General features: G+C 43.4%; 1 protein-coding gene across 7 annotated transcripts in view; it reads left to right on the forward strand.

Moving 5' to 3' along the window:
* The window catches only part of LDLRAD4 (low density lipoprotein receptor class A domain containing 4), a 414,853-nt gene that overhangs the window by 40,227 nt on the left and 349,102 nt on the right, over nucleotides 1–25,524 (forward strand). For 6 of the 7 annotated variants that reach the window (XM_032309444.1, XM_032309443.1, XM_032309442.1 and 3 more), the window contains exon 2: nucleotides 17,478–17,568. Coding sequence is in view for 1 of the 7 variants with exons in the window: in XM_032309434.1 (XP_032165325.1) it covers nucleotides 2,959–2,967; nucleotides 17,478–17,568 (100 nt within the window). In the remaining 6 variants the exon portion in view is untranslated. Of the gene's footprint in view, nucleotides 1–2,852; nucleotides 2,968–17,477; nucleotides 17,569–25,524 lie in introns of those variants that run through there. The other variant, XM_032309434.1, reaches the window with a different exon arrangement.

Raw genomic sequence — 25,524 nt, forward strand, 5'->3', positions numbered from 1 at the left:
CTCTCCCCTCTGCCTAGGTTCTCCCCTGTGTTTCGGAGCAGAGGTTCTCAGACTTCAGTGAGTGTCTGAATCACCTGGAGGGCTCTTTATATAATAGTTTTTTTTTTTTTAATTTATTTGACAGAGATCACAAGTAGGCAGAGAGGCAGGCAGAGAGAGAGGAAGGAAAGCAGGCTCCCCGCTGAGCAGAGAGCCTGATGCGGGGTTCGATCCCAGGACCCTGGGATCATGACCTGAGCCGAAAGCAGAGGCTTTAACCCACTGAGCCACCCAGGCGCCCCCTGGAGGGCTCTTTAAAGTGCAGTTTCTGATTTGGTAGGAGTGGAGCCTGACACTTTCCATTTCTTCCATTTTCCCAGGGGATGCTGATACTCCTGGTCGGGGACCCCCTGTGAGAACCAGCACTCTAGTTATGTGGCCCGCACAACTGATGTGTCACTGCCTCGCTTCAAAAGGCAAAGGCTGGACTTGCCGGTGTGGCCATGGGTCACAGTGGCCTGGTCTGGTCTCTGTCTCGGGGCTCCTCTCCCGCTGCTCCCTATTTCACCCCATTTCTCTAGCTAGACCCCCGGTAGACCCCCTTCCTGGCTCCTCTGCCTGGAAGGCCGCCCTCCTCTGTTGTGAAGCATGGATGTCAGTGGGAGAGGTGAGTACTTTTCTGGGCTCATCTTAACTCGGTAAAATGCATCACAGGAATGAATTGTTCCACGGCACTCAGAAGCCCGTCATGCCACATCCCTGTTTTTCTAGAGCAATTAGATCTCATTGGAGCCCTGACTCACCAGGAAAAGGAAGATGGCATCTACCAGTCACTCAGGGGTGGGTGTACCTCAGGCCTTGTTGCTCTTCTCCCTCGCGCCCACTTCATCGGTGGTGGGTCCTGTTTGCTTGGCACTCAGGCCACGTAGGGGGTGCCCTGGTGCCAGTCCGGGGGAGCCTGCTCTTCCTGTCTCCATCCCTTCCGCCTCTGCTCCCCCAGCCTCCTGTCCCGCTCCCCCACACGAGTTTAATTTGGGTTGGGACCTGTTTTTTAAATGTTGGTATGTTTAAGAATTTTAAGGGGGAAGCTTGTTAAAAATGCAGATTCCCACAACTCCACCTTAAGAGAGTATGACTCAAGAGCTGAGGTGGTGCCCAGGAGCGTGTGTGGTAATAAGAACGTTAGGCACTTTTGTAGTTGTCCCGTAGGTCATGGGCTGGGTAGCTCTTGCCTGGACCCTTCCTGCCTTCTCCCGTTAGACCCAGAAGTCTAAAGGCCATTTTGCTACAAACAGTTAAGTCATTTGGCTACCCAGCTTGAGATTCAGGACTGGACCGTGGACACATGCCGCATGAAGCCCCCTCCCTCCACTCCAGACTGCTGAGGCAGGCGTAGCCTTGGAGACCAGTACACACCACAGAGCTAGGGAGGCACCCAAATCAGGGTTTGGCTTTTTGTTTTCTTTCTGGCATGATGCTCCCATGTCCAGAGGTGGGGAGGATTCTCAGGGTCTCCAGCGGCTATCTTCTCCTGTTCTGGGCACGGCTGAGGATGAGTTGCTTTGTAATTGGCAAAATGATCATCTCAGATCAAAGGAAAGCTGCTGAAGTGGCTCGCATTCACATCGGGATGGCAGCCGGTGATGGCTCTTACGTGGAAGGAAGGGAGCTGCTTCCAAGCGAGCCCAGCTCTGACGTCCTGGCTGGACTCCTGCTCTTGTCCCTGGAGCCCTGTCCCCACCCCACCCCTTGGAGTTGCCTTCAGGGTGTTAGCTACAGTTTTCATCACAACCTCAAAGGGTGGTGAGTCACTGCCTTGGTGTAGAATTGAAATGAACAGAATTCCGAGTCAGAGCAGTTCTAAAACTTGCAATTTTTGTGTTCTAGTGAGATTGAAAAAAATCTGTGTTCACTGAACCATAGACCTACTTTCACATGGAGTCTCTACCTGTAATAACATCATTGTCTGAGCTCTGGGCTAGCTCTTGGCTAGGGTCAGTAGGGAATCTTCGGCAAGGGGGGAGGCTGATAAAAATGTTCTCCCATGGCAATCCGAATTAGGAAGAAGACTTCTAAAGTCATTGTGTAGCAGCCTTCAGTTCTGTGTTTGGAAGATGTACTTTTACTTGAAAGGTTCAGATAATTAGCTGTATTAGAGACATTCACTGCATGTGAGAGTGTGGAGTCATGCACTTTTAAATGATCAGAGAAGGGGCGCCTGGGTGGTTCAGGTGGTTAAGCATCTGCCTTCAGCTCAGGTCATGATCCCGTCGTCCCGGGGTCGAGCCCGGCATTGGGCTCTCTGCTCAATGGGGAGCCTGCTTCTCCCTCTGCCCCTGCTGTTCCCTCTCCTTGTGCTCTCTCTCTTGCTCTCTCTCTGTGTCAAACAAATAAATAAACTCTTAAAAAAAGAAATCAGAGAAATGTTTGCTACCTTTGAAAACAATACTCGCAGTGACTTGAGGCGTGCGTGCGTGTGTGTGTGTGTATGCGCACGCGTGTGTGCGTGTGCAGAGGCCCGCGACATTAACAGTTAGGAAAAGAGCGCTCTGTCTTACTCCTTTTGAAACCAGCACACCACGTCCACCTATCACATGTTGTGGTGGGATTTGAGAAGAACAAGGACAGTTTTATCGGGGTTGGGATGTTTTGCAGGGGAATAACCTTGCACGCTCTTTGGCTTTCTACGGTAACCTGTGCAGCAACTGCAAGCTTGAAACCAGCGGGCTGTTCCTGCTCAGATCTAGCTCCTACCCCACACAGCTTGAGATGAATAAGCCTCACTTCACACGTAGCGGGCAGCTCGGCTGCTTGCTCGTTCCCACCGTTTGATTCCCTGGGAGCTGGAAGCAGAGGTAACAGAACCTCACTCAGATTGGTGTGGCAGAGACTACCGAATCATAAGCGCTGACCAGCATGGTCCAGCCGCTTTCCTGGGGCTCGTGGTAAAGGCGACCGATTGTCTCGCCAGAAGAACTAATGCAGACCGTGAGTCCTTTCTGAGCTTTGATTTAAGTAATGTGCATTCTTTCATCAAACTTGAATTCTTGTGCTTTTCGAGATGTGTGTGGGGGGAGAGAGATTTTCCTAAGGCTGAGACCACAGCTTTTTGTTTTTTTTGTTTTTTTAAGAAGTGTTTTTTTTTTTTAACATTTTATTAATTTATTTGACAGAGAGAGCACAAGTAGGCAGAGAGGCAGGCAGAGAGAGACGGGGCAGGAGGCTCCCCGCTGAGCAGAGAGCCCGATGTGGGGCTCGATCCGAGGACCCTGAGATCATGACCTGAGCTGAAGGCAGAGGCTTAACCCACTGAGCCACCCAGGTGTCCTGAGATCACAGTTTTATACTGATTTCCTTCGCTTTCATGTCGTGTGCCAGAGTATTTTGTATCTCTGTTGTTGGGTTGCAGACAGGGCTGACTGCCTTTCCGGTGAGTCCCTTCTTTTTCTGGTGCCTCCGTTTCCTCCTTCACCCTCCTCATCTCCCATTTGGTCCATTTTCTCTTGCTTCCATCTCTTGACCTTGACCCTTCTTTCCCCTCTCCCTCCAGTCCTGGCAAGCCATTGTAATTGGGAAATTGGCTGATCGCATTGTGTTTAAAAGTTCTTGTGGTTGTAGTTCCTTTCTTTTTCACCCAAATTCCAGTTATTTGAATTGCCCAGCTGTTTGGATTCTGGCTAAGTGGGACTTATTTCATCTGAGGATCTGAAACCACAGTGCCAGTTAGTCTTTACGTGCATATCCGAGTTTGCTATTGAAGACACCAAGGGAGAGATATTGTAATAAGTCAGCAGATGCGAAGTGGCATGCTTTCAGAATTGCTCTTCTGTCTAGTACTTAGCAGCTGGAGCATGCAGCATCCATTGCCTCCTGCCCCTAGCTTGATTTTCCCCTGTAATGTAACGTTGCTACACCGAAGTTACTTCATGCTTTTCCCTTTTAAGTGTCCCTTTGTCTACCTGTGTCACAGATGTTAGATTATGCTGCTTTTTTAAAGGCTGAAGCAGTGCACAAAGTAAAACCCTAAAATTTTTAGAAGTTATACAGCATTATATTGTAAATGTGCAAAAATTCTTAACAAAGTGAGTGGTTTGGAAAGATTTCCATGAGAACTCGTTCCGCAGAAAGGTAGTAAATTCCTTAAAATAATGAAACTTTGGCTTCTAACAGGGTCATTGTTTGGCAGGGTCCACATTTTTAAAAACTTTCCAGAGCTAAGAGGAGGAAATGATTCTGAGACAATGTAGCAATTTAAAAAATAAAGACAATAAATTAACATATGCATTATTTGCCAAACACTGCTTTCCTTTCTTCCAACTTTTTACCTCACATTCTGAATAAATTGGACGATGTGAAGAACTAGATTAACTTTTCCTTTTTTTTTTTTTGTTTGGGATTGAAATTGGTATTGCAGAAGTGGAAATTTGGCAGCAAGTATGGAAACTAGCAAATCAGTGTTCTGTGCTTCTTAGTTTAATGAAACCCACAAGAATGAGGAAAGACTGCATGGCTTCAAATAAGAGAAGGCTGTACGAGTGTAGGCTTTGCCTTTTCTGGAATTTTATTTTTACTCTTATTAATTCAGTAACATGTAGAACATGCAGAACGGCATGTCCAAACTTTAGTTGGTTAATAGTGACCTCTAAATGGGTAGAATTTCAGCTCCCAATAGTTACTTTTTGATGATTTGTTGGAGAAAATGCTGGGAAATAGTTTCCAAGAATGGCGTAAAAGGAAGAGGAATATGGTAATTTAAAAATAACAACAGGGATACCTGGCTGGCTCAGTCAGTCTGTGGAGCTTGAGTCTCTTGGTCTCTGGGTCATTGAGTTCAAACCCCATATTGGGTATAGAGATTACTTAAAAATAAAATCTTTTAAAAAAAATGACAAAAGTAACATAACAACAACTGTGAACTAATGGGAGGTAAGCAATTGGCTGATGATAGTTTTAACACTCAGACATTGTGTTCTGAACTTGACCTCTAATGAGGTAGTAGAAGCATATATCCAATTTCAATTGAAGTGACCAATTGCCACGGAGTATTTGGAGCATCTGTGTTCCTTTCAAATAAAATAGGGTAGGTGGGGGGCACTTGGGTGGCTCAGTTGGTTAAGCGTCCGACTCTGGATTTTGGCTCAGGTCATGATCTCAGGGTTCTGAGACTGAGCCCTGCATCAGGCTCTGCTGGGTGTGGAACCTGCTTGAGATTCTCTCTCTCTCTCTCTCTCCCTCCCTCCGCACCACACCTCCAACTCCACTCTGTCTCTAATAAAAGGGGGGGGAGGTGGACTTTTTTTTTTAGATGATGGTTTTCATTGTCAATATGTTTTTTTCCAGCCAGCTGGGACTCTAGCAAGTCCATTAGACATAGCTAACTTTTAGTGTATCTAAGTTGGTAGTCTAAATATAGTATCTATCGATTGGATGGGGGCCCCCAAATGTGGGGCAACAATAGGGTGGAAGCCAGTGGTGCAGGCTGTGAAAGAATTCGCCAGAGGCAGAACAGAGGAGATAGAAGTTTATTGAATACACTGCAAGAGAGCTGTGGTCAGGACAGCAGAGGAGAGGCTGTCTGCAGTGGGGTAGTGGGTGGGGTAAAGGGGGAAGAAGAGGAGGTATGGCAATATGTGGGATTATCCCTTTTTTGGTAACTGTGCCTAGTTGTAAGTAGCTCATTGGTCATTTAGAACCTATGGATATTTTGATGGGCCTTTTCTACATTGCATTGCTCAAGGCTTTTTGCCTGAAAGTTTTCTCCCACATGAGTGACTTCCAAATAGATGTTCTCTTTTCATCTGTGGACATTTTGTAGATTTCTGTAGGAGGCTGGACCTGCTTTCCAAGTCAATTTCCTCCATGTGGTTCCTTTACACCCTCTCTTAGGTGCTGTCCTCCAGTTTTCCCAGATGGCCCTTTCCATCACCATCATCGGTGGGTTGCCATCAGCTGAAGCCCACATTAATGTGTTTGTGGATATCCCCTAAATACCCGCCTTCTGCTGAGCCGGTTGCTGTGTATTTGAATACACATTATTAGGGGGTGCTAGGGAGGGCTACCCAGTGCTATCTAGTGCTTTGTTACCAGACCACCACATTGGCATCCCTTGGGAGCTTGTTGGAAATGAAGAATCTTGGGGCTTGCTGCAGACCCGCTGAGTCCAAATCTGCCCTACTCTCAAATGCAAAGTAGTGCTTATACTGGTCCTATTTTAATGACCATTTACAGGTTTATCGAAGCACTGGATGCCAAAGATAAAGGTCCTTTCATAGTAGAATGTGTTTTCATTAAGTTATTTCAGAATACTGGAGACTTTATTTGACAAATTCATGCACAGATAGTTCGGATGGGTTGAGTTCTGTTTGGCTCCAGCAGAGAACAGTTAGTTCCTTTCTGCCTTCTGGTTAGTCCATGAGTCTTGCAGGGCTGTGCTGTGAAGGATAATCCTTTGGGACACTCTGGAGTTTTACCAGTAGACTAGAGTTTGCTCTTTTCTGTAGTTGGAAAGGGTAGGTGGACAAAGTAGGGGACAGGTGATGTGACGAATTTGAGGTTATTAATTAATTAATTAATAGTTAATTAGCTAAGTGCCTTGACTACTGTTTTAGAGCTACAGGTCACAACTCCTTGGCTGGTCAAGAAATCATTTTAGTAGGTCACAACCAGCACTCAAAAAGTGATGTGCAGTAGAAGAGAAGATAGAATATAGTTTACAACCATAAGGCTAAGTATTATTTTTAGAAACTTAATTTGAAAAAAAAATTTGGGGTTTTAGAAATTTTTAAAAAGTTACATATGTGGTCTGAGTCAGTATATAGAGATATTTAATGTCACAACTCAGTATATGTATATATGCATATATATATATGCATTTCCACACATATATGTATGTACTTACATACATGTATATATTGCATGTGTTAAGAGTGTTTGAAAGTCCATGGGGCGCCTGGGTGGCTCAGTGGGTTAAGCCGCTGCCTTCGGCTCAGGTCATGATCTCAGGGTGCTGGGATCGAGTCCCGCATCGGGCTCTCTGCTCAGCGGGGAGCCTGCTTCCCTCTGTCTCTCTCTGCCTGCCTCTCCATCTACTTGTGATTTCTCTCTGTCAAATAAATAAATAAATAAAATCTTTAAAAAAAAAAAAAAAGAGTGTTTGAAAGTCCAAAATGACTAGTATCGCAGGTGAGTTACAGAAGAAATATGAAGGGGATATAATCTATGTAGTTTAATAGAGGAGAAAGACTAAGTATTGATTTTTTTTTCAAGTATTGATGTTTATTATTGTCTTAGTTTACCAAAATAACAAAACATATCCAGATATCAATGAACAGTAAACATTCTGCCATTTAGAAATACTGGAAATATAGGGTGTGAAGATTTTAAACCACTGTTATTATAGAGCTATTATAATATCATTGAAGATTTAAAATATTTAAAATCTATGAAGTATAATCAGGACTAAAATGATTTTTGGACTTCATTTGATTTTCACTGCTGATTTACACAGCTTTAGGATCTTCTGTATTTTTGGTGTTTTCCTGGTCAGTGTTCAGGATCTATACGTACGTAAAGAGTGGAGAGGCATCCTTTGAGCTCAGAGAGTGCTCATTTCCAGGTTCCCAGGTGAGGCTTGGAATGTACTCTTGGTTACTTAGTTTACTGAAGAAGACCTTAGCTACCATTGAAGGTTGAGGAGTCTAGTTTTTTGGCTTCTTTTCAACCTTCTTCCTGTTCTTATGTCTTTAGCATCTGGCACAGGGCTTGGCATGTTTAGCATCTGGTAAATCCTTGTTGAATGAATGCATGACTCTTTGAATTGCTCCTCATTTTTCTTGAGTAAATGCCAAGTCCTTACAATTGCCTACAAGCTCTTGGGACCCCCATTGCCTCTTTGACCTCATCTCCTGCTACTTTTGCCCTCATTCGTTCTGTCCAGCCACACTGCTTCTTTGTTCTTGGACCCTTCCCTGAAATGCTCTTTCTCAAACATCCTTGTGTCCAACACCGCCCCCACCCCCTGGCCCTGCCTCCTTCTAGCCTTGGTTTTGATAACTGCCTTCTCAGGGAGCATTCTCTGGTACCACTTCCCTTTGGCCGTACTGGCCGTCCTCTGCTCTACTCTGTACTTGCCTTTGTACATGGCCTTTACCATTTCTGAGTGAACTACTTAATTGAACTGTTGGGTAGGTTTAGTGTTCAACTGTACACCCTTGTTCTACTCACTGATGTGCTCAACTGCCTGGAATAGTGTCTGGTCCTTGGCGGGTATTCATACAGCCTGCCAGAGGGTTGCATGGTTCAATGAGTTTGAGTGTGGAGTTTGACATACTTGGGGTTCTTCTTTCTACCTCACACGACTTGGTGACTTCTCTGATCTGTTCCCAGCATTTAGCATCACCCCTTCACAGTGCTAGGGATTCAGTCCATTGAAACAGCTTTCTACAGAGTGTTGGGTCCATTTCTAATGTTAAATATTTAAATAGAGGTCAATAAAATTAATTGATACCAATATTTTTATCTTTGCCATATGAAAAGCAGTCTTGACATTTAATTATAAAAGCACAGACTTATTTATGTTTGTCCTGTTTTCCATACTAAATTTTAGAATTTTAGAGAAATAACAACTTAGGTCCCTTTTATTTTCTGATAGTGGTGGAAAATTTGGCACATACTGGGTCTTCAAAAACACTGCTGCTTCACCAGCCTGGGACTGAGTCCACTGTGGCTTCTGAGAAATCCCGGCTGTGGCCACCCACTGTGCCAGTTTTGGGGGGTCAGGGCTCTTATGTGCCAGCTTGGTTCCACAGTATCCACATTTGTTTCTGCCTGTGGAGTGTTCATGGGAAGTGACCAAAAGGGTCTGAAAGAAGTGTGCTTATTGGTGAACGACTTGTTGCTATTTCCAAACAGACTCATAAAGTCTGGGTTTGAGGGTAATATTACAACAAAAATACAACTTAGTTTTCAAAGGAATTCCCAAGAATAAAACATATCCATTTTTTAATACGTCAGCTTTGCTTTATTTCTTAATTTAACCATTTGTTTTGATGGCTCTGTGGATCTGCGTGTAGGATGAAATAGGGTTCAAATCTTAGCTTTGCCTCTTAATCACTCTATGACCTTAGACAAATCACCTAAATTCTCTCGCCTCTGGTTGTCTCATCTGCTAACTGAGGATACTAAAACATCCATACAAGGTTGCTGTGAGCATTAAATGAGATACGTAATGTGACTTGCAAGAGAGGCACTGAGCAAAGATTAAATATATGTTAGCTTTATTGTTATTGTTACTATTATCGCCTAGAAATGAACGACCGAGATGCCCGAGTATCTTTATCTGTTTGATTTCTTCTTGTTGTAATTAATTAAGTAATCAAACAGGAGGTCAAAAGGGGCAGAGAATAGAACACTTGGGCTAGAGCTCAGAATCCTGGGTATGCACGGCTGTTTCTTAAAGTAGGCCTTGTCTTGCTCTCAGGAATGTTGAAACCCCAAGCCTAAGTGCTGTGTGGTAGGATATGTGGGTCATTTTGACATGTATCTCTATAATGCCAGTGGCTACTGTTCTTTCTTATAAGGTAGGCTCTGTGATAAGCAGATGCCAGTGGTATGGTGGGGAAGGCAAGAGGCCAAGTTCTTTGCCCCTGGGACTTGACTCACCTGTGTCACTTGGTCAACACTCTTCACCTCCATGTTCCTTGATTTCTTCCTCACTGATACAAAGGAACAGGGCTTGAACTCATTAAGTGTGAGAGCTTGTAAGATATGAGAGGTGGGAATTTGCCTCAAGTCTCCCTCTGAGGCTGCTATTCTAGGGAGTGCCAGATATGAGATATGGATATGGTTGAGGGGTACAGGGAAAGAAGTAGATTGTATAGAATAACCCAGAAAATATGAGACCTAGCCTTAGAAAATATGGGACTTGTTCTTAAGAGCTGGTATTCTCAGGGAGTCCCCTGTAAACATGAGAGAGGGTATGTGCAGATAGCCCAAGAACACTGGAAAGTGAGTGAGGAAGATTGTAGAGGGTGAGGTAAACCAGGAGGACTCTTGGGATGAGGTACTTCTATTGTGAGTCATATGTATTAGCAGCTGTTCAGATCAGAAGCAATGCCATTCTTTTTTAATTTGACTATATTTTTAATATTTATGACCAGTTACCCAGGCCCCTATTGTCTTTCTAAGTCTCTGCAATGACCTGAAAGGTAGATAACCTTATCTTCATCTGTTAGCTGTTGTGCTCAGAGATGACTTCATTTCCCTGGGGTCAGGCACCCAGTTGTGGTGGCTCTGGATTTGAACTCAGGGCAGGCTGTGTCTTTGGCTCTTTTACTCCACCAGTCCACGTGCTCATGGAGTTCTTGTCATAGTGACTGAGTGTTTGATTCCCTTTTTGGCTTGTAACAGATATGGTAACATCTCCATTTGGATGTGTGCTAATATGCTTTAAAAAGTATAGTTTGACCTTGAGAACTCCTCCCAGAATGCTTGAGAAATGAGACAGTACTTTATTGCTTAAGAAGTAAAAAAGGATCTTGATGTCCCAATCACTGTCAGGTTTTTCATTGCTTTCAAGTATTTTGTGATCCTTTGTGGAGGTGTAGGTCTTTGTCTTCCTCCGCTTGAGTTTGGAAATAACTAGGAAACTACTGTTGGACTTGAATGTCACTTAAAAGAAATCATCGTCTTCATTGTTATTTCCTTAAGGTGCTCATTCCAGCTTTTAGAAACTTTATTCGCCCTTTGTGTGCTTTGAAACATTTAATTCTGCCTTTATGGATCCTGAAGCATCCCGCTTTTAGATTTTACACGCGTCCTCCGCCCTTGTGCGCGCGCACCTCCCTATGTGCGTGCACGCTCATGCGCATCTGCGTGCACGTGCGCGCGTGCGTGCGTGCGCGCGCGCGCAGAGGCCGCGTCACTTTACCCGGCAGGATCTCGAGCTGCCATGTTGGCTCCAGTGCTTCCTCGCAGTGCAGAGCTGCCTGGGGGTGGCCTTGTCCTAGTTTCCTCATACATAGTTCCGGCCTTTATAAAGCTTTGCAAAGGGAGCTTCAGAACTTTGCAGTCTGAAGAGCTCAAGCCAAAACAGCAGGGAAGATAGAAAACCTGTCTGTTTAGCCATAGGCAGATGGACTGTTTTTGCTTTGACTGAAAGAGTTTCTTGGTTGAAGGGCGAGGCGGGGCGGGCAGAGCCTGTGAAGGTCTGTCCTGTGAGCACAACCCTCAGAGCTGTTGCCATATTGTGCTGGGTGGGAGGAGGTGTGTGTGGGAGCCCGCCAGCACTGCCTTACTCCAGTAGGTGCACCCCGAGGGGCCTTGGGGACCGGTTCTTTGAGGAGGCTGACCACTTCAGCAAGGGCCCCTCATCCAGCCCTTTGTGCTCCAGAAGAGATGACTTTCGGCTGTGGCCGTCGCCGTGCCTTATTTCTTCTTGGCAAGCGGGATGAGACTGTTTCTTTGTTGCATCTGCTTTGAAGAGGTCTTTCGTTTCTGTTTTGGGAACAGAATTCTCTGTTAGAAGTAAGGCAGAGGGCCGACAGAAGGCAGCTGGCTTTGGGATCCTTCTCCTCAGTCGTGGCCCTGGCTGGTTTTGTGTCTACTGGGAGTTGCCCGAAGCTGCCTTCTTCCTCTGCATCCCTCGATTTTGAAAGGCACCCATGAAATGGTTGATGCTTTGTTAAGATACAACTTGTCAAACTGTTGGTCTTGGCTCTGCGGCTGGAACCTTTCACTCCTCAATCTTCTTTGCATCTCACCCTGGGCTCTGCAGGGAGATTGCAGCTGATGCTACCTGGAGGCCTGACCCTTTCCCAGGGCGGCCTCAAATTGGGTTGAATAAATGGACATGCACATTTTATGTCGTGAAAATGTACCTAACAAAATTTATGCATCTGGGGTGGAAGTACAGGTCCATCCTTAAGGAATGCCTCAATGTTTCTGAAAAAAGATGTAAAGTCAGTATAGTTTTGGGAAAGAGACCTCTGTTTTCTATTTTCCTTGATCTCTTTGTGTAACATTGAAGTATTTACCTACTACTTTGTGTTTTTTTCTCTCCCAACTTATAATTTATACAAAATGGCTCTCTTGTCTCCCGGCATCACTGTGTTTTAAATGGCTACAGTTCCCAGCTGGAAGCCAGTCCGGTTTCAGAGAAAGGCACACTGCCAGATTCCTCGCTTAACCTTTGTCAGGAATAAATATCTTCCTTTACCTTAAAGAGAAAGTGAGAATGTTGTGAAGATAGAGAATAAATGTGTCTCACTTCCCTTATGGTGTTTCAGTCTATTGCCACTCATGTATCCCCTTCTTGGGTCAAGGGAGGCAACCTCCTTGATTAATGTTACTTTCCAGGAATACCTGCAACTCTGCCTCAGTCTTGTTCTGTCTCTCAGCAGCTCATGATTCCCAGACTGTGACCACTGAACCTCCAGTGCTGTGTAAACTGCTGGAAACGTGTTGGGAACATGGCATTCAGAAGATGGTTTGGGCTGGGGCAGCCACTCTGGAGAATAGTATGGAGGTTCCTCAGAAAGTTAAAAATAGAACTACCTTATGACCCAGCATTTGCACTACTAGATATTTACCCTAAGTTTACAGAAATGTAGATTTGAAGGGGGTACATGCACACTGATGTTTATAGCAGCATTATCAGTAATAGCTAAACTATGGAGAGAGCCCAAATGTCCATCGACTGATGGTTGGATAAAGAAGATGTGAAAATATATATATATATATATATATAATGGAATATTACTCAGCCTTCAAAAGGAATGAAAACTTGCCATTTGCAACAACATGGATGGAGCTAGAGTGCATTATACTAAATGAAGTAAGTCAGAGAAAGACAAATGTCATATGATCTCACTCATGTGGAATTTAAGAAACAAAACAGGTGAACATATGGGGCCTGCGAAGGGAGAGAGGGAAATAAACCATAAGGGACACTTAACCATAGAGAATGAACTGAGGGTTGATGGAGGGAGGGAGGTGGGGGCATGGGGTAGATGGATGAAGGGTATTAAGGAGGGCACTTTTTGTGATGAGCAATGGGTGTTTATGTAAGTGATGAATCACTGAATTCTGTTCCAGAAACCAATATCGCACTCTATGTTAACTAAAGAAAATTTAAATTAAAAAAAAAGAAGAAGTAAAAAAAAGAAGATGGCTTGGAGCTAGTGAGATCATCATCCCTTTAGGACCATACTTTATCACTTTGAAAACCTATGTATGGATTCCTCAAATGCTTCAAGCAGCAGGGTGTGGTCTGTGTGTAAAGAACTCTGCTAGCATCTTCTCTGAGGTTCTAGGCTTAATAATTCTCATTAAGGGTCATTCTCTTGGGTGAACCATTCTACTGAAGGCTTAATTTCCTTGGTGGGGGCATGATATTATTGCTCAGTCTTCTTCCTTTGAAGCTCTGGACTTTGTGTTGAGCTGTGTTTTGAGATTATGGAAAAGGCATGTACTTACTAGAATTGAGGGTGGAGAGACCTGGGTGGGGTCTATAAATTAGCCTGTTTCTTTCTCTGCACAGGGTGAAGTTCCATGGTGTGGGTCATTGGTTATTTTCACACATGGAGTTGGGCCCAAGAGAGTTAAAATTTGCTGAGAAGAAGAGGTGAATTTATTGAAATTCTCTGCCTCCTATGTCACGGAACTGGTGTTTTTAGTTTTTTTTTGGCTTGAGTGTGAAAACACTGCTGCCTGAGAGGCTCAGCACCCAGGGATGAACCTTGGAGATAATGTTAAAGTTTGCTGAGTGATTGATGAGGGAGTGGGAATACATAATACAATCCTGCATATAGACTTCAGGAGAGTATGATAGCTTTCTATAGTGAATAAAATTTTTATTTTGTAGTCTCTTAAGTAATTTAATTGATTTGAATGTTTTTAAAATATCTCTTTTATTAAACCAGTCCTTTGAAAATCTAAAATAGAGCTTTAGTCACAATCTTTTTTGTAATAAAAAACAATTTATCTCTTAAGGATAGCAGAAACCAAATATATTTACATATTCAACTTTTATTTTAAACAGGGCTTAAGTAAAATCTTACTTAAGAGAATTAAAAATCATCTGTTTAAAAATAAAAAAAACTTTTTTTATATTAACATATAATATATTATTTGTTTCAGGAGTACAGGTCTGTGAATCGTCAGTCTTACGCAATTCACAGCACTCACCATAGCACATACCCTTCCCTATGTCCATCCCCCAGCCACCCCACCCCTCCCACAACTCTGCTCCAGCAGCTCTCAGTTTGTTTCCTGAGGTTAAGAGTCTGTTATGGTTTGTCTCCCTCTCTGGTTTCATCTTGTTTCATTTTTCCCTCCCTTCGCCTATGATCCTCTGTTTTGTTTCTCAAATTCCTCATATCAGTGAGATCATATGATAATTGTCTTTCTCTGATTGACTTATTTCGCTCAGTATAATACCCTCTAGTTCCATTCATGTCATTGCAAATGGTAAGATTTCTTTCTTTCTTTTTTTTTTTTTTTTGGATGGCTGCATATTTTATTGTATGTAAATATATATACACCACATATTCTTTATCCATTCATCTGTTGATGGACATCTAGGCTCTTTCTATAGTTTGGCTCTTGTGGACATTGCTGCCATAAACATTGGGGTGCACGTGCCCCTTCGGATCACTACCTTTGTATCTTTGGGGTAAATACCCAGTAGTGTGATTTCTGGGTCATAGGGTAGCTCTATTTTCAACTTTTTGAGGAACTTCCATACTGTTCTCCAGACTAGCTGCACCAGCTTGCATTCCCACGAAGAGTGTAGGAGGGTTCCCTTCGTTCCACATCCTTGCCAACACCTGTCGAATAAAAAAATCAGTCTTAAAGCACTTTTAATATAGGTTGCCAGGAAGCTGGATTAGCATTTTGTTTCAGAATTAGAGCTGGGTTATTTGACCTATACAGTTTTTTCCATTTTGATTGGGAATGAATTATTGATATGAATGGGAAATTAAGAACAAGTAACAAATTCTTCCTTTGGAAAATTTCTTAGGGATCTTTCTGTTTTTAACCTTTAGCTATTAGATAGCTAAATGCCAGGAGAAAGGCAAGGATATTTGGCAAAAGTGGTGACTACTGAGAAACATTTTAAGCACTGACTCAGGTTTATAGGTAAAATTAAATAACAAGTACTGGAGAAATTATGCATTTATTGTTTGGGGGCAGAGCATGAGGCTAAGCGTCTTCCACCTAGTTGGAATTAATTTAGAGGTTCTGAGTGCTGTTTTGAAGAGTTGCATAAATTCTGTTGCTTTGGCCTTATTGCAGAAAACTAGGGATTGACAAGTCATAACTCTTTTAATTTGGCTTCTTTAAAAAAATGTAAGAGCCTCCCATGTGCCTCTTACCCTGCAGAGTCCAAGGGGATGTCAGGGTGATGGTGATGTGGTTCTTTCCCAGAAGGAGTTTATAGTCAAGTAGGAGAAATGACTTTTCACTTATTGTGGATGAGGCAGGTGGGAAGGGCTGTTGTATTGTACCAATTATGTATGCATATAACATATATGTATGTGTTTTATATATCCCTATGCTTATTTACTAAGTTAAATTTGTTTTCTGTTGCTGCATAACAAATTGCCATAAACATAGTAGATTAAATCAATACCCATAAATTACTTCACAGTTTCTACGGTTCAGAAGCCTGGGCCTTGCTTAACTGGTCCTTTACTCAGGATCTCAGAAGTCGGCAAAGTGTGGTCCCAGCTATGTTCTCATCTGGAGGCATGAGTGGGAAGAATCCACTTCTAAGATCATTTAGGTTGTTGGTAGCTTTCGTTTCCTTGTAGCTATAGGACTGACGTTCCTGTTTCCTTGCTGGATGTCAGCTTGGTGACTCTCAGCACCTGGAGGACCCTGCAGCTTCTTGCCACATGGCCTCCTCACAGTCCTTGTCACCATATAGCAGCTCACTTCTTCAGAGATCAAAAGGGAGTCTGTCACTCTCTAGTCTGCTGAGATGGAGTCTTGTATAGACAGCACTGCCTGATTAAGGGAATGACCTCTCATTACTTCTGCCTTATTCTGTTGGTTAGAAGCAAGTCACAGGCTCTGCCTGCCCTCCAGAGTAATTTTGGCCACCTCAGTACATTTCTGGTTATTCCACCGCCTTCTTTTCTCAATAAGTCTGAACATTTGAATCCTAGGAAGACTGATGAGAACAATCCCAGTTGAGGAATAAAAACTACTGTTTAGAAAACCCGAAGTGGATTATTTTCCCCCGTCTCAGTAGATCATGAACAGGAGAAAGTAATGTCTGTGGGTGCATGGTATTGGTACTGAGGAGTTACATAAAAACAGCAAGGTGTTTGTCTTATGTGTTCGGGGTGGACCTCCACAGGAATCTCACAGGATCCTCTGGCTAGACACGGTCATTTTTTATCTGGATGTCTTAGCTTTGGCTGATCACTCAGGAGTGACATATGGTAGGAACACACTTTAAGGGACAAGTCTCCTGGAGAGTACGCTACAGCACACAAGCTAGACAGATGGTGGCTTATTCAACCTTGGACAGGAGTGTAATCCTACACATTGGCAGCCTGGGTGCTGAGAAGTGCTTGTGGTATCTGAGGCAGAGTTGACCAAGTTTACCCAAAACTGCTTTGTAAGGCACAGGGCAGTCACCTGACGTGATCTGGAATGGTGCGAGGCACCTAGAGCGTACTCACTGAGGTGAGATGAGGATGATCATGACAGATTGTGTGAACTGGAAGTGGACCTGGACAAAGTCTGGACCGCCCAACTGGAGAATGTTCTACCAACGGGGTAAAGGGCAGGTGTCAAGACAGCCTTACAGACAGTACCATGGATGTTCCCCTAAGGGTCTTCCCTAAGCAGGGGTCCATATTGCTCCCACAAAATTAAACATATTTCATGGGAGGAAAAATGTGCCCCTGGGCCTGCCTCTCTTTACAGTTAAGGATTGTGTGGATCCTTATGCTCACAAGATAATTTCATGGGAGGAAAAATGTGCCCCTGGGCCTGCCTCTCTTTACAGTTAAGGATTGTATGGATCCTTATGCTCACAAGATAATTCAGACTGTTAAGATTTAAAAAAAAAAAAAACCCATGTCCAATAAAGGTATCATTCATTATTTGTTCCTGGGCCCTCATTGAAGAAAATGTCTCAACATACATTATTTGTATGCTGAGAGGAGTAAGTTCTGTCTCTTTTGTTTGGGAGATAAGAACAGGGTGCCCCTTGTGGCTGCTCAAAAACTCATAAGGAGATTTTGTCCCTAGCTCAGTCAGGTCCCTGACCTCAATTGTTTTTATTTATTTATTTATTTTTTTGGCTATAATTTTCTCTTCCTTTATTATTTGATGTTTATCTTTGCATTCTTAATTTAATCACTTTGGTATTGTGGCTTTTATTGTGATAGTTCTCAACTATTTTTGTGGAACTTGGGGAAAGGGAGGGTGCATGAAAAGAAACCAAGAAGTGGTTCACTGAAATTTTTTATTTTTCCTTTTAGCATTTCAAGCTCTGTATTTGTAACATCACACCATTGTCTCCGTATTGGACCATTCTCAAGAACTCACATCAGTTTTCATACAGCTTAAAAGGTGAGTAGAACTTGAGACTCTTTGATAATGACTGTGAAGTAGAGGTTGTCACAGCACTATCTGTTATGAGATGCTGTACCTTTCAAGAAAGTCATGCAATAGCTAGGCACAAAAGCTATCTTACTAATTTAACTTTTTCCCATAGGAGGAATGCATGATATCAGCTTAAATTTGGACTTTTCTTTTTTGTTTGTAATTCACCTTGAGCTGAGAATGTATATAAAACACATATTTCTAGATTTACTGGAAAAAAGAATAATCTTACTATTGAGCTTGTTTGTTGCTGAGCCTGAGCATTTAATGCCCAGATACTTACAAACATTTAAGATCAGTGGGAAATGGGATTCTTTATTTGTCATTCTAAATTCTGTGTTTTGTTTGATTTCCTACTTCAGAAAATGGGGATCATGATGGGATTGCCATGAGAAATAAAAGAGCCATCATACTTAAAACAGCCTCTGGCATATAGCATACATTAAATAAATACTAGTTCCTTTCTCTCTCTTAGCTGTTGTAACATCCAGTGGACAGGTTTTTCTTTCTCTGTACTGGTAGCACGTGTGGTTTGTTATTGTGAAGAGGGGGTTGACTTCCTAATTTACTGCATTTGGTTTTACATTTGTGTGCCTGTGTGTTGGTGTTTTGGAGAGTGGGTGTAAGTGGCTGGGCACTGGGTTATCTAGAACGAGAAGCTTAGGTGACACCTGTGTATTTTGGTCATCTCTGGACATCCTCAGACCCAAAGACCCACTCAGAGTCAGCCCTTGGGGGGATAGTCATCGAAGGTGCTAGGAGGGTACCAGGAGAAGCCTACCCTTTCCCACTGCCAGGTTTTTACTTTAGGCATACCCCTTCACCTCTCAGTGCCTCTATTTGGTCAACTCTTAATTGATTTTAGTGATTCTTGTTCTGCCTAATCACCAGTCTATGGGGAACATTAAATGAAGAAATACATGAGAGTTGTCAGAAAAGTAAGAAATTCTATAAAATGTAAGGTGTAACTTTTTCCTAAATTTTAATGTGCCAGGTATGACTCATTGTTTATTCCAAGTTTTTACTAGACTATAAACTTTATAAGGGCAAGAATCTTCCCTCCTTCCCTCCTGCAGTTCACCCACCCCCCCACCCCCCAGGGCCTGTGTCTGGTGTAAGGGAGGAGTTCAGTAAAACTTTTGTCAAATGAAATGAATTGATGCAGATTCCCACTCTGGATGCTCTCTCAGAGCATATCCAGACTTTTTATTTATGGTTGCAGTTGGAAGTAGATGGGGCAATTGGAGCGATTTAATGTGCTTCCTCCCTGAGGCGCACAGACCCTTGAATTTAAATGGACTTTTCACAGTTTGGAGCCTTCCTAAAATTGTAGTTGCTATGAAGCCTGCGGTATATAACAAGCCACACACACTCTGAGTCCACGTTGGGTGCAGTTCCTCTCTGTTGGTGAGAGAATGTAGTCCGTATGTGTTTCTTTCCTGAGTCAGACACTTAACCAACTGAGCCACCCAGGCACCCATTACTTGGTGAGTGTTGATGAATCGTGCTGTTTTTCTTCTGTAATTTGGCATGCTCACCACCGGCTTAAGGTGGGGGACAATAACCCATCTTTCCCAGTGCTGAAGAGAGTGTGGGCACAGTTTGGGTACTCTTTCATCATCTCAGATAGAGTCTTCTTTAACCTTACCCACCAAAAACTAAAGCCATCCTCAAACAGAATTTTACTGGATAACTGAAATACCGTGGGATCGTGCAGCTCGATTTACAGAATTGTGACAAAAGTAGAAATATACTTGCAAGTTCCGTAAGAACCTGATTTCCCACCATATATGGGGTTACCTCATTCTGTCAGTTATTTTCAGCAACTTTCAAAATTGGTAATGGAAATCTTTTTCTTGACTATGTTACTGTATATGGATTTTATATGAAATACAAGGCTATGTTGCTCGTTATGAACGTTAGAATGGCTAGAAGAACAGATCCCTTTCTGCAAACCTGCATGTTGCTTTGTGCCTCTCAGGCCATTTTCAGGCACCATACTTGGATTCTGAGGTGTTGCAAGAACTTTCACACCTCTAAAATAGGTTTACAGCTGACTGTCCTGGAATTTATATTTGCGCTGTTACTTGTAAAATTCTGTCTCTCGAAGCTCACAGCTGGACTGTGAGACATTCCTAAGGGCTGATAAGATGGACAGGTGGCCTTACAACTCTGCTCCAACTGCTGTGCTGGGAAAAGCCCAAGGAGGTCTGGATTTTTGCACGAATTGCAGCATGTGCCTGTCTTAATGTACAGTGGATTTTTTTGGACTTGGTTCTAAAACAGGGTTGGGTTACCATGTTTAGGTTGTTATTAAATGTATTTTAAAATTTACCATTGTGACCTCCTTGATAAATTTAAAGACACATACTTCTTGGCTGCCTCACATTTGTAAGGTGTAGCTGGAAACACGGGTTTGCCTCAAATTCTGTCCTTGCCACTTTCCTTCACTGTTCTACTCTGACAAGTCCTGAACCTCTCTGGATCTCAAATTTTCTCGTCTTTAAATGGGGTAATATTTATCTTGTGGACTTATTGTGAGGTTGCCTAATTCAGCATTCACGCACAGTAGGAGTTGCATAAAATGTCAGTATTTGCCATCCAAATGCTAGTTCTTATCCAGGGACCGTGTGCTGGCAGGATCAGAGGAAAAGAGGGAGCAGAGGCATGGATCTCTCTGTCCTCTTTCAGGGTGAAGGAGGTGTGCTGAGGAATTTCACAAGGCATCTTCTTGCTGCAGCCAGGTGTGGTGGAATGTGGTGCTAGTGACTTGACTGAACATAATTCTTCTAGGATGTAGGGCAAGAAATAATTAATTCAAGCTTTCCACACCATTTCCTGTCGTTGTTGTGAGAAGAACCTCAGACTTAGATCTGGTTAGCTCTCGGCACAAATAAGAAAGGTTCAGATGGGGGAAAATCCCACCTCTCTTTTGCTTTCCTTTACGGTCCTTAAAGGATCAGAAGTAGATGGTGAGGAACAGGAAGCAGTGTGAAATTTTTCTGTGTAAGACCTGTGGTCCCAGTGGGGAGATGCTCCAGCATTAAAAAATAACCTTAAGGGAGCGCCTGGGTGGCTCAGTGGGTTAAGCCTCTGCCTTTGGCTCAGATTATGATCTCAGCATCCTGGGATCGCGCCCCACATGGGGCTCTCTGCTCAGTGGGGAGCCTGCTTCCCTCTCTCTCTGCCTGCCTCTCTGCCTACTTGTGATCTCTCTGTCAAATAAATAAAATAAAATCTTAAAAAAAAAAACAAAAACCTTAGGGGCACCTGGGTGGCTCAGTTGGTAAGCTTCTGCTTTGGCTCAGGTCATTATCTCAGGGTCCTGGGACTGAGCCCTGCTTCCGGCTCCCTGCTCAGCAAGGAGATTTCTTCTCTTTCTCCCTCTGCTGCACGTCCCGCTTGTGCTCTCTCTCTCTCTCTTTCTGGCAAATAAATGAATAAAATATTAAAAACAAAGAAACAAACAAACTTTAGATGCTAGCCATACATACCTAACCTGAACTTCCTGGCTTTGCATGAAATTTAAACTTTTAAGGAAACTCAAAGAGGATCAGTAGTGCTGGGAGAAGGGACACCTTTGAGTGTAGGTCCCCGCCTTCTATACTGGTAAATAAAGCAAGGCTTATTTTCTCCAGATATTTCCTTGGCATGTATAATAAACCAGATTAAACTGTGAAAATGTGATCAAACAAAAACATTTGGAGCTATGGTGTAAATGACCGTATTGTGCTGGAGGTTTCCTAACTTGTAGCAGGGTCAATCAGAGGTAACACTAAAACTTCCTATATGTATGAGAAGCCAGTTAGTGATGGGTTGGTGCCTCTCTAGCCTTCTAGTTGGCCATTAGAGAAGTGACACCAAAGTTCCCATTGGGAGGGGTCCCGGTACAGATGCCAGGTTGATTAGTTCTGGGTTGCCCCTTGGCTTCGGAAAGAATTTTTGGGTTCTCGAATCCTCATTCAGACCCTCCTGCTTCCCCCCCCTCAACTCTCTCTCCTCTTCTTCCTCCCTCCCTTCTGCCTACCTGTATACACAGTGTCAGGGGACTCAGATCTGAAGTCCATCTCACTGCTTTCCCTTCATTCTTTAAGGGCAAGAGCAGCAAAAGAAAAATCGAAACGCCAGAAGGGCATCAGGGATGTTTTGTACCCTGTTTGAACTAGGAAAGATCAGCAGTGTGAAGAGAAAGTGGAGCAAGCAGGAGCGCCACTTTTAGAGATAGCAACGAGAACCTTGTTAGCGCCGTTATTTCTGTCTGTGGTCTGGGAACTTGGGAGTTTTCTTTGCCTATTTGTTGGATTGTGTCCTTCTATTATTAGACTCTATCATTTTCTTAAAGCAGACTCATTCAGAGCTGTATCAGAAAAATACCTTTTCATTTTTCTTTAAAATCAAACATGCTTGCAGTTTCGTCAGCCCATGCCTAGCACAGTAGTGTCAAACTGCTAAAAAGCTAGCAAATTTTCCACCTAAAAATTTTGTGGGGGAGGTAAGGGTAGGGGGCGTGGGGAAGAGTATAAAAATAAACCTTTCAGAGATTCTGGGTTGCTTGGTGGCATGTGTATTTTTCCATGGTGAGAGAGGTTAGAAATAGCATTGCTTTTTATGGGAGTCTCAGCAGCAGCTCAGAAATTTGGCTTTGCAGGCTCAGTCTCTCTGTGTGGGTGAGGCAGCTTCTGCAGCCTGTGGGATGGGGGGCAGTGCCTGGCAGCAGGCTCTGGCACTGTCACTGTCTGTCTTCCTGCCTCCCCAACCCCCGCTTGGTGTCACCCGGATGAATAGCACTCAAGTGTAAAATGTGCTTACCAAGGTCAGGTTCTTGTGATGACTTGCCGGTGGCAACTGATGCCAATTGTAACAGACTGAGTCTCAGCGGTCCCCACAAAGTCACATTGGTACGTGTGTGAGGGCGATCACGGGGAGCAGGTATCATAATCTGTGAGGGAGTCGTCCTTCAGGGCTGCTGTGTGTCAGACTGGCTGAATGTCTTGAGCTTATGTGAGATGGCTTCCCCTTAGAGTTTTGATATCCGTGGGATGGATGGACCATGCCATCAAAAGAAGTCCTTATGGGTTCTTGAAATTTGTTCGTTACATAATTTTCACAAATAGAGGTAGGTTGCCAAGTGCTTCTCAAATTCAATGTAGAAAAGAGATGGAAGGAAGCAGCCACTGGGACAGAGGTTTCTAACCTCCAGGGGACCCAGGACATATGTGAATTCCTTGAAATTGTGCCTGTTCCTGCAGAGAAAGCCAGAGGGTTTTGATGGGATTCTCAGTAAGATTTTGACCTCCAAAAAGGTTAAGAGCATTTGCAGCAGAGCATAAGATGTGAAGTTCATTTAACTTGGAAAAATCATTTTGGAAATGTAATGAATGTGGGCAGAGGAAGATGTCGCCTGGAATAAAGAGGACAGGCAGAGGGAGGAGAGGGGTGCCGTTATACATTGTTTAACCGAACAGCACAAAACGGGACTGCTGGAAGTTTCCATTGGGGTTTTGCTTTGTGGCTTTTTTCTTGAATTTCATGTAATACTTGTTTTTGTCAGAGATGATTTCTGCTGAAGGCCTTTTGGCAATGCTTGGTTAACTGCAAGCTCAGTGCTCGGGAGAGGTGCCTGCCGCTCACAGGATGACTGGGGTCTGTATGGATTCAGCCTGACATTTCATGGTTTCTCCTTCTTTTCCTGGGATCTACTTGGCTATGGTACTCCACGTTTTCTACACCTGGAGATTACGACAGGGAAGTCAGGGGATTCACCTGTTCGGATAAGGTGGAGGAAACATTCAGCAACGAAGGTGCTTCGTGTCAGTTTCCACAACACGCTGTGGGCTTTGGGGCTGCTCAGCGGTGCTCCGCTTCAGTACCTTCAGTCTAACTGGACCAGTCACATTCGGGAGACAAGATTGCTGAATGAGTGTACAGATAGTTTACAAATACAGAGCATTACAGCTCCCAGTGATCATGTAGGAGAGAGTGCCAGGCCAGGTCAGCAGTGGTACACTGCCTGGGCTACACCTTCCACTTGGGAACAGAAGTTGTTCTGTTGAGTTCACAGGTAGAACTACAGGAGCCAAGAAACCATAATATTGACGGGCTTGTCAGTTACAGCAGCCACTTGTCTGTCTTCCACAGCAGTGCTTTGGAGATGGGGCATTTGGGGCAGGGAAGTACTCATCCTAAATCCTCTCTGGCTTGAGTCTACATTAACTTTTTTAAAAGTTCCTAAGTTGCTGCCTGTTATGTAGGTTCTGTTCTGTTCTAATATTTTCCCTGTACTGTTATATTCCAAGAATATAATGCCTTGGCTTTCTTTACTTTTAGACTTGGGTTGAGCTGCATTTACCCAGTACAGTGACTGGGCAGGGAGTTCTACTTCCTATGGTGTTTAGTCTGGCAACTGCCACATGTGAGATATAAAAATAAGAAAATGTCCTGGGATTCTTGGATCATTTGAGAAAGAGTTGTTTCATGGGGCCAGGTGGGTTTGTGAAATGTTTTTTCGTGCTTTGTAAGATATAATGGTGCTTTTGAATCATTATTAAAAGAAATTTTTACCATTTAGGATTGTGATAGGTTACTTAAGTTTTTGTTTTTTTTTTTTTTTTTTTTTAGATTATATTTGACAAAGAGAGAGGCAGCAAGGGAGGGAACACAAGCAGGAGGAGAGGAAGAGGGAGAAGCAGGCTTCTGGCTGAGCAAGGAGCCCGATGCGGGCCCAGGACCCTGGGACCATGACCTCAGCTGAAGGCAGACGCTTAACCAACTGAGCCACCCAGGCTCCCCTAGTTACCTATTTTTTGACCTTTAATTGGTTCCCAAACTTCTGCTTCTCCTTTTTTTTTTTCATTTTTAAATAGGCTCCACACCCAGTGTGAAGCCCAAAATGGGGCTTAAAGTCTTGACCCTGAGATCAAGACCTGAGCTGAGATCAAGAGTTGGACGCTTAACTGACTGAGCCACCGAGGTGGTGGTGGTTCTTCTTCTTCTTCTTCTTCTTCTTCTTTTTAAAATTGTGGTAAAATGTATATAAGTTGGGGAATTTGGAAACCTTTGCATAGCTGGTGGGAACGAAAAATGGCATAGCTGCTATGGAAAACAGTATGTTTTAACCATTTTAAGTGTACATTTCAGTGGCATTAAATACATTTTCATTGTTCTGCAGCCATCACCACCAACCATCATATTGAAAAACTTAGAACTCTATACCCATTAAACACTAACTCCCCATTCCTCCTGCTTTCTGCCCCTAACCCCTGGCAACCACCGTTCTCTTGTCTCTATGAACTTGACTAGGTTCCTCATATAAGTGGCATCATACAGTCTTTGTGTTTTTGTGACTGGCTTATTTCACTTAGCGTGGTGTTCTCAGGGTTCACCCATGTTGTAGCATGTGTCAGAATTTTCTTCCACTTTTAAGGCTGGTAATATTGCATTATGTGTGTATACTACATTTTGTTTATCCTTTTGTCCATTGTTGGACCCTTGGCTTGCTTCTACCTTTTGGCTGTTGTGAATAATGCTGCTACGAACATCAGGGCAAACTTGGGCTTTCAAAAGTATGCAGATGTTTATCAGTCACTGAGACAAAACAGTTGTTGGAAGAGGAGCAGTGGGAAAATAATCAGCTGTTTGTGATAAAATCTATCTTTAAGACACATTTGTAGAGCTGCTCATTCTGAGGAGGACTTGGGCACAAAGATGAATGGGAAGCAGGTTCTGCTTTACAGAGGGACACATGATCTGATTGAGGAGATCCACAATACGTCCTTAGTCATAGTCCATGGTGACATGTCCTCAGCATGTTGTGCTGAGGGGACCCAGAGCAGAGATATCTTGTATACCCATCTAGGAGAGTTTGTTGGTACACTCACAGAGGTGGTGACATTTAAAGTGGGTCTTAAACCATGAACTCTAGTT

This window comes from Mustela erminea, chromosome 13, assembly GCF_009829155.1.
Source record: "Mustela erminea isolate mMusErm1 chromosome 13, mMusErm1.Pri, whole genome shotgun sequence".
NCBI classification, from domain to species: Eukaryota; Metazoa; Chordata; class Mammalia; order Carnivora; family Mustelidae; genus Mustela; species Mustela erminea.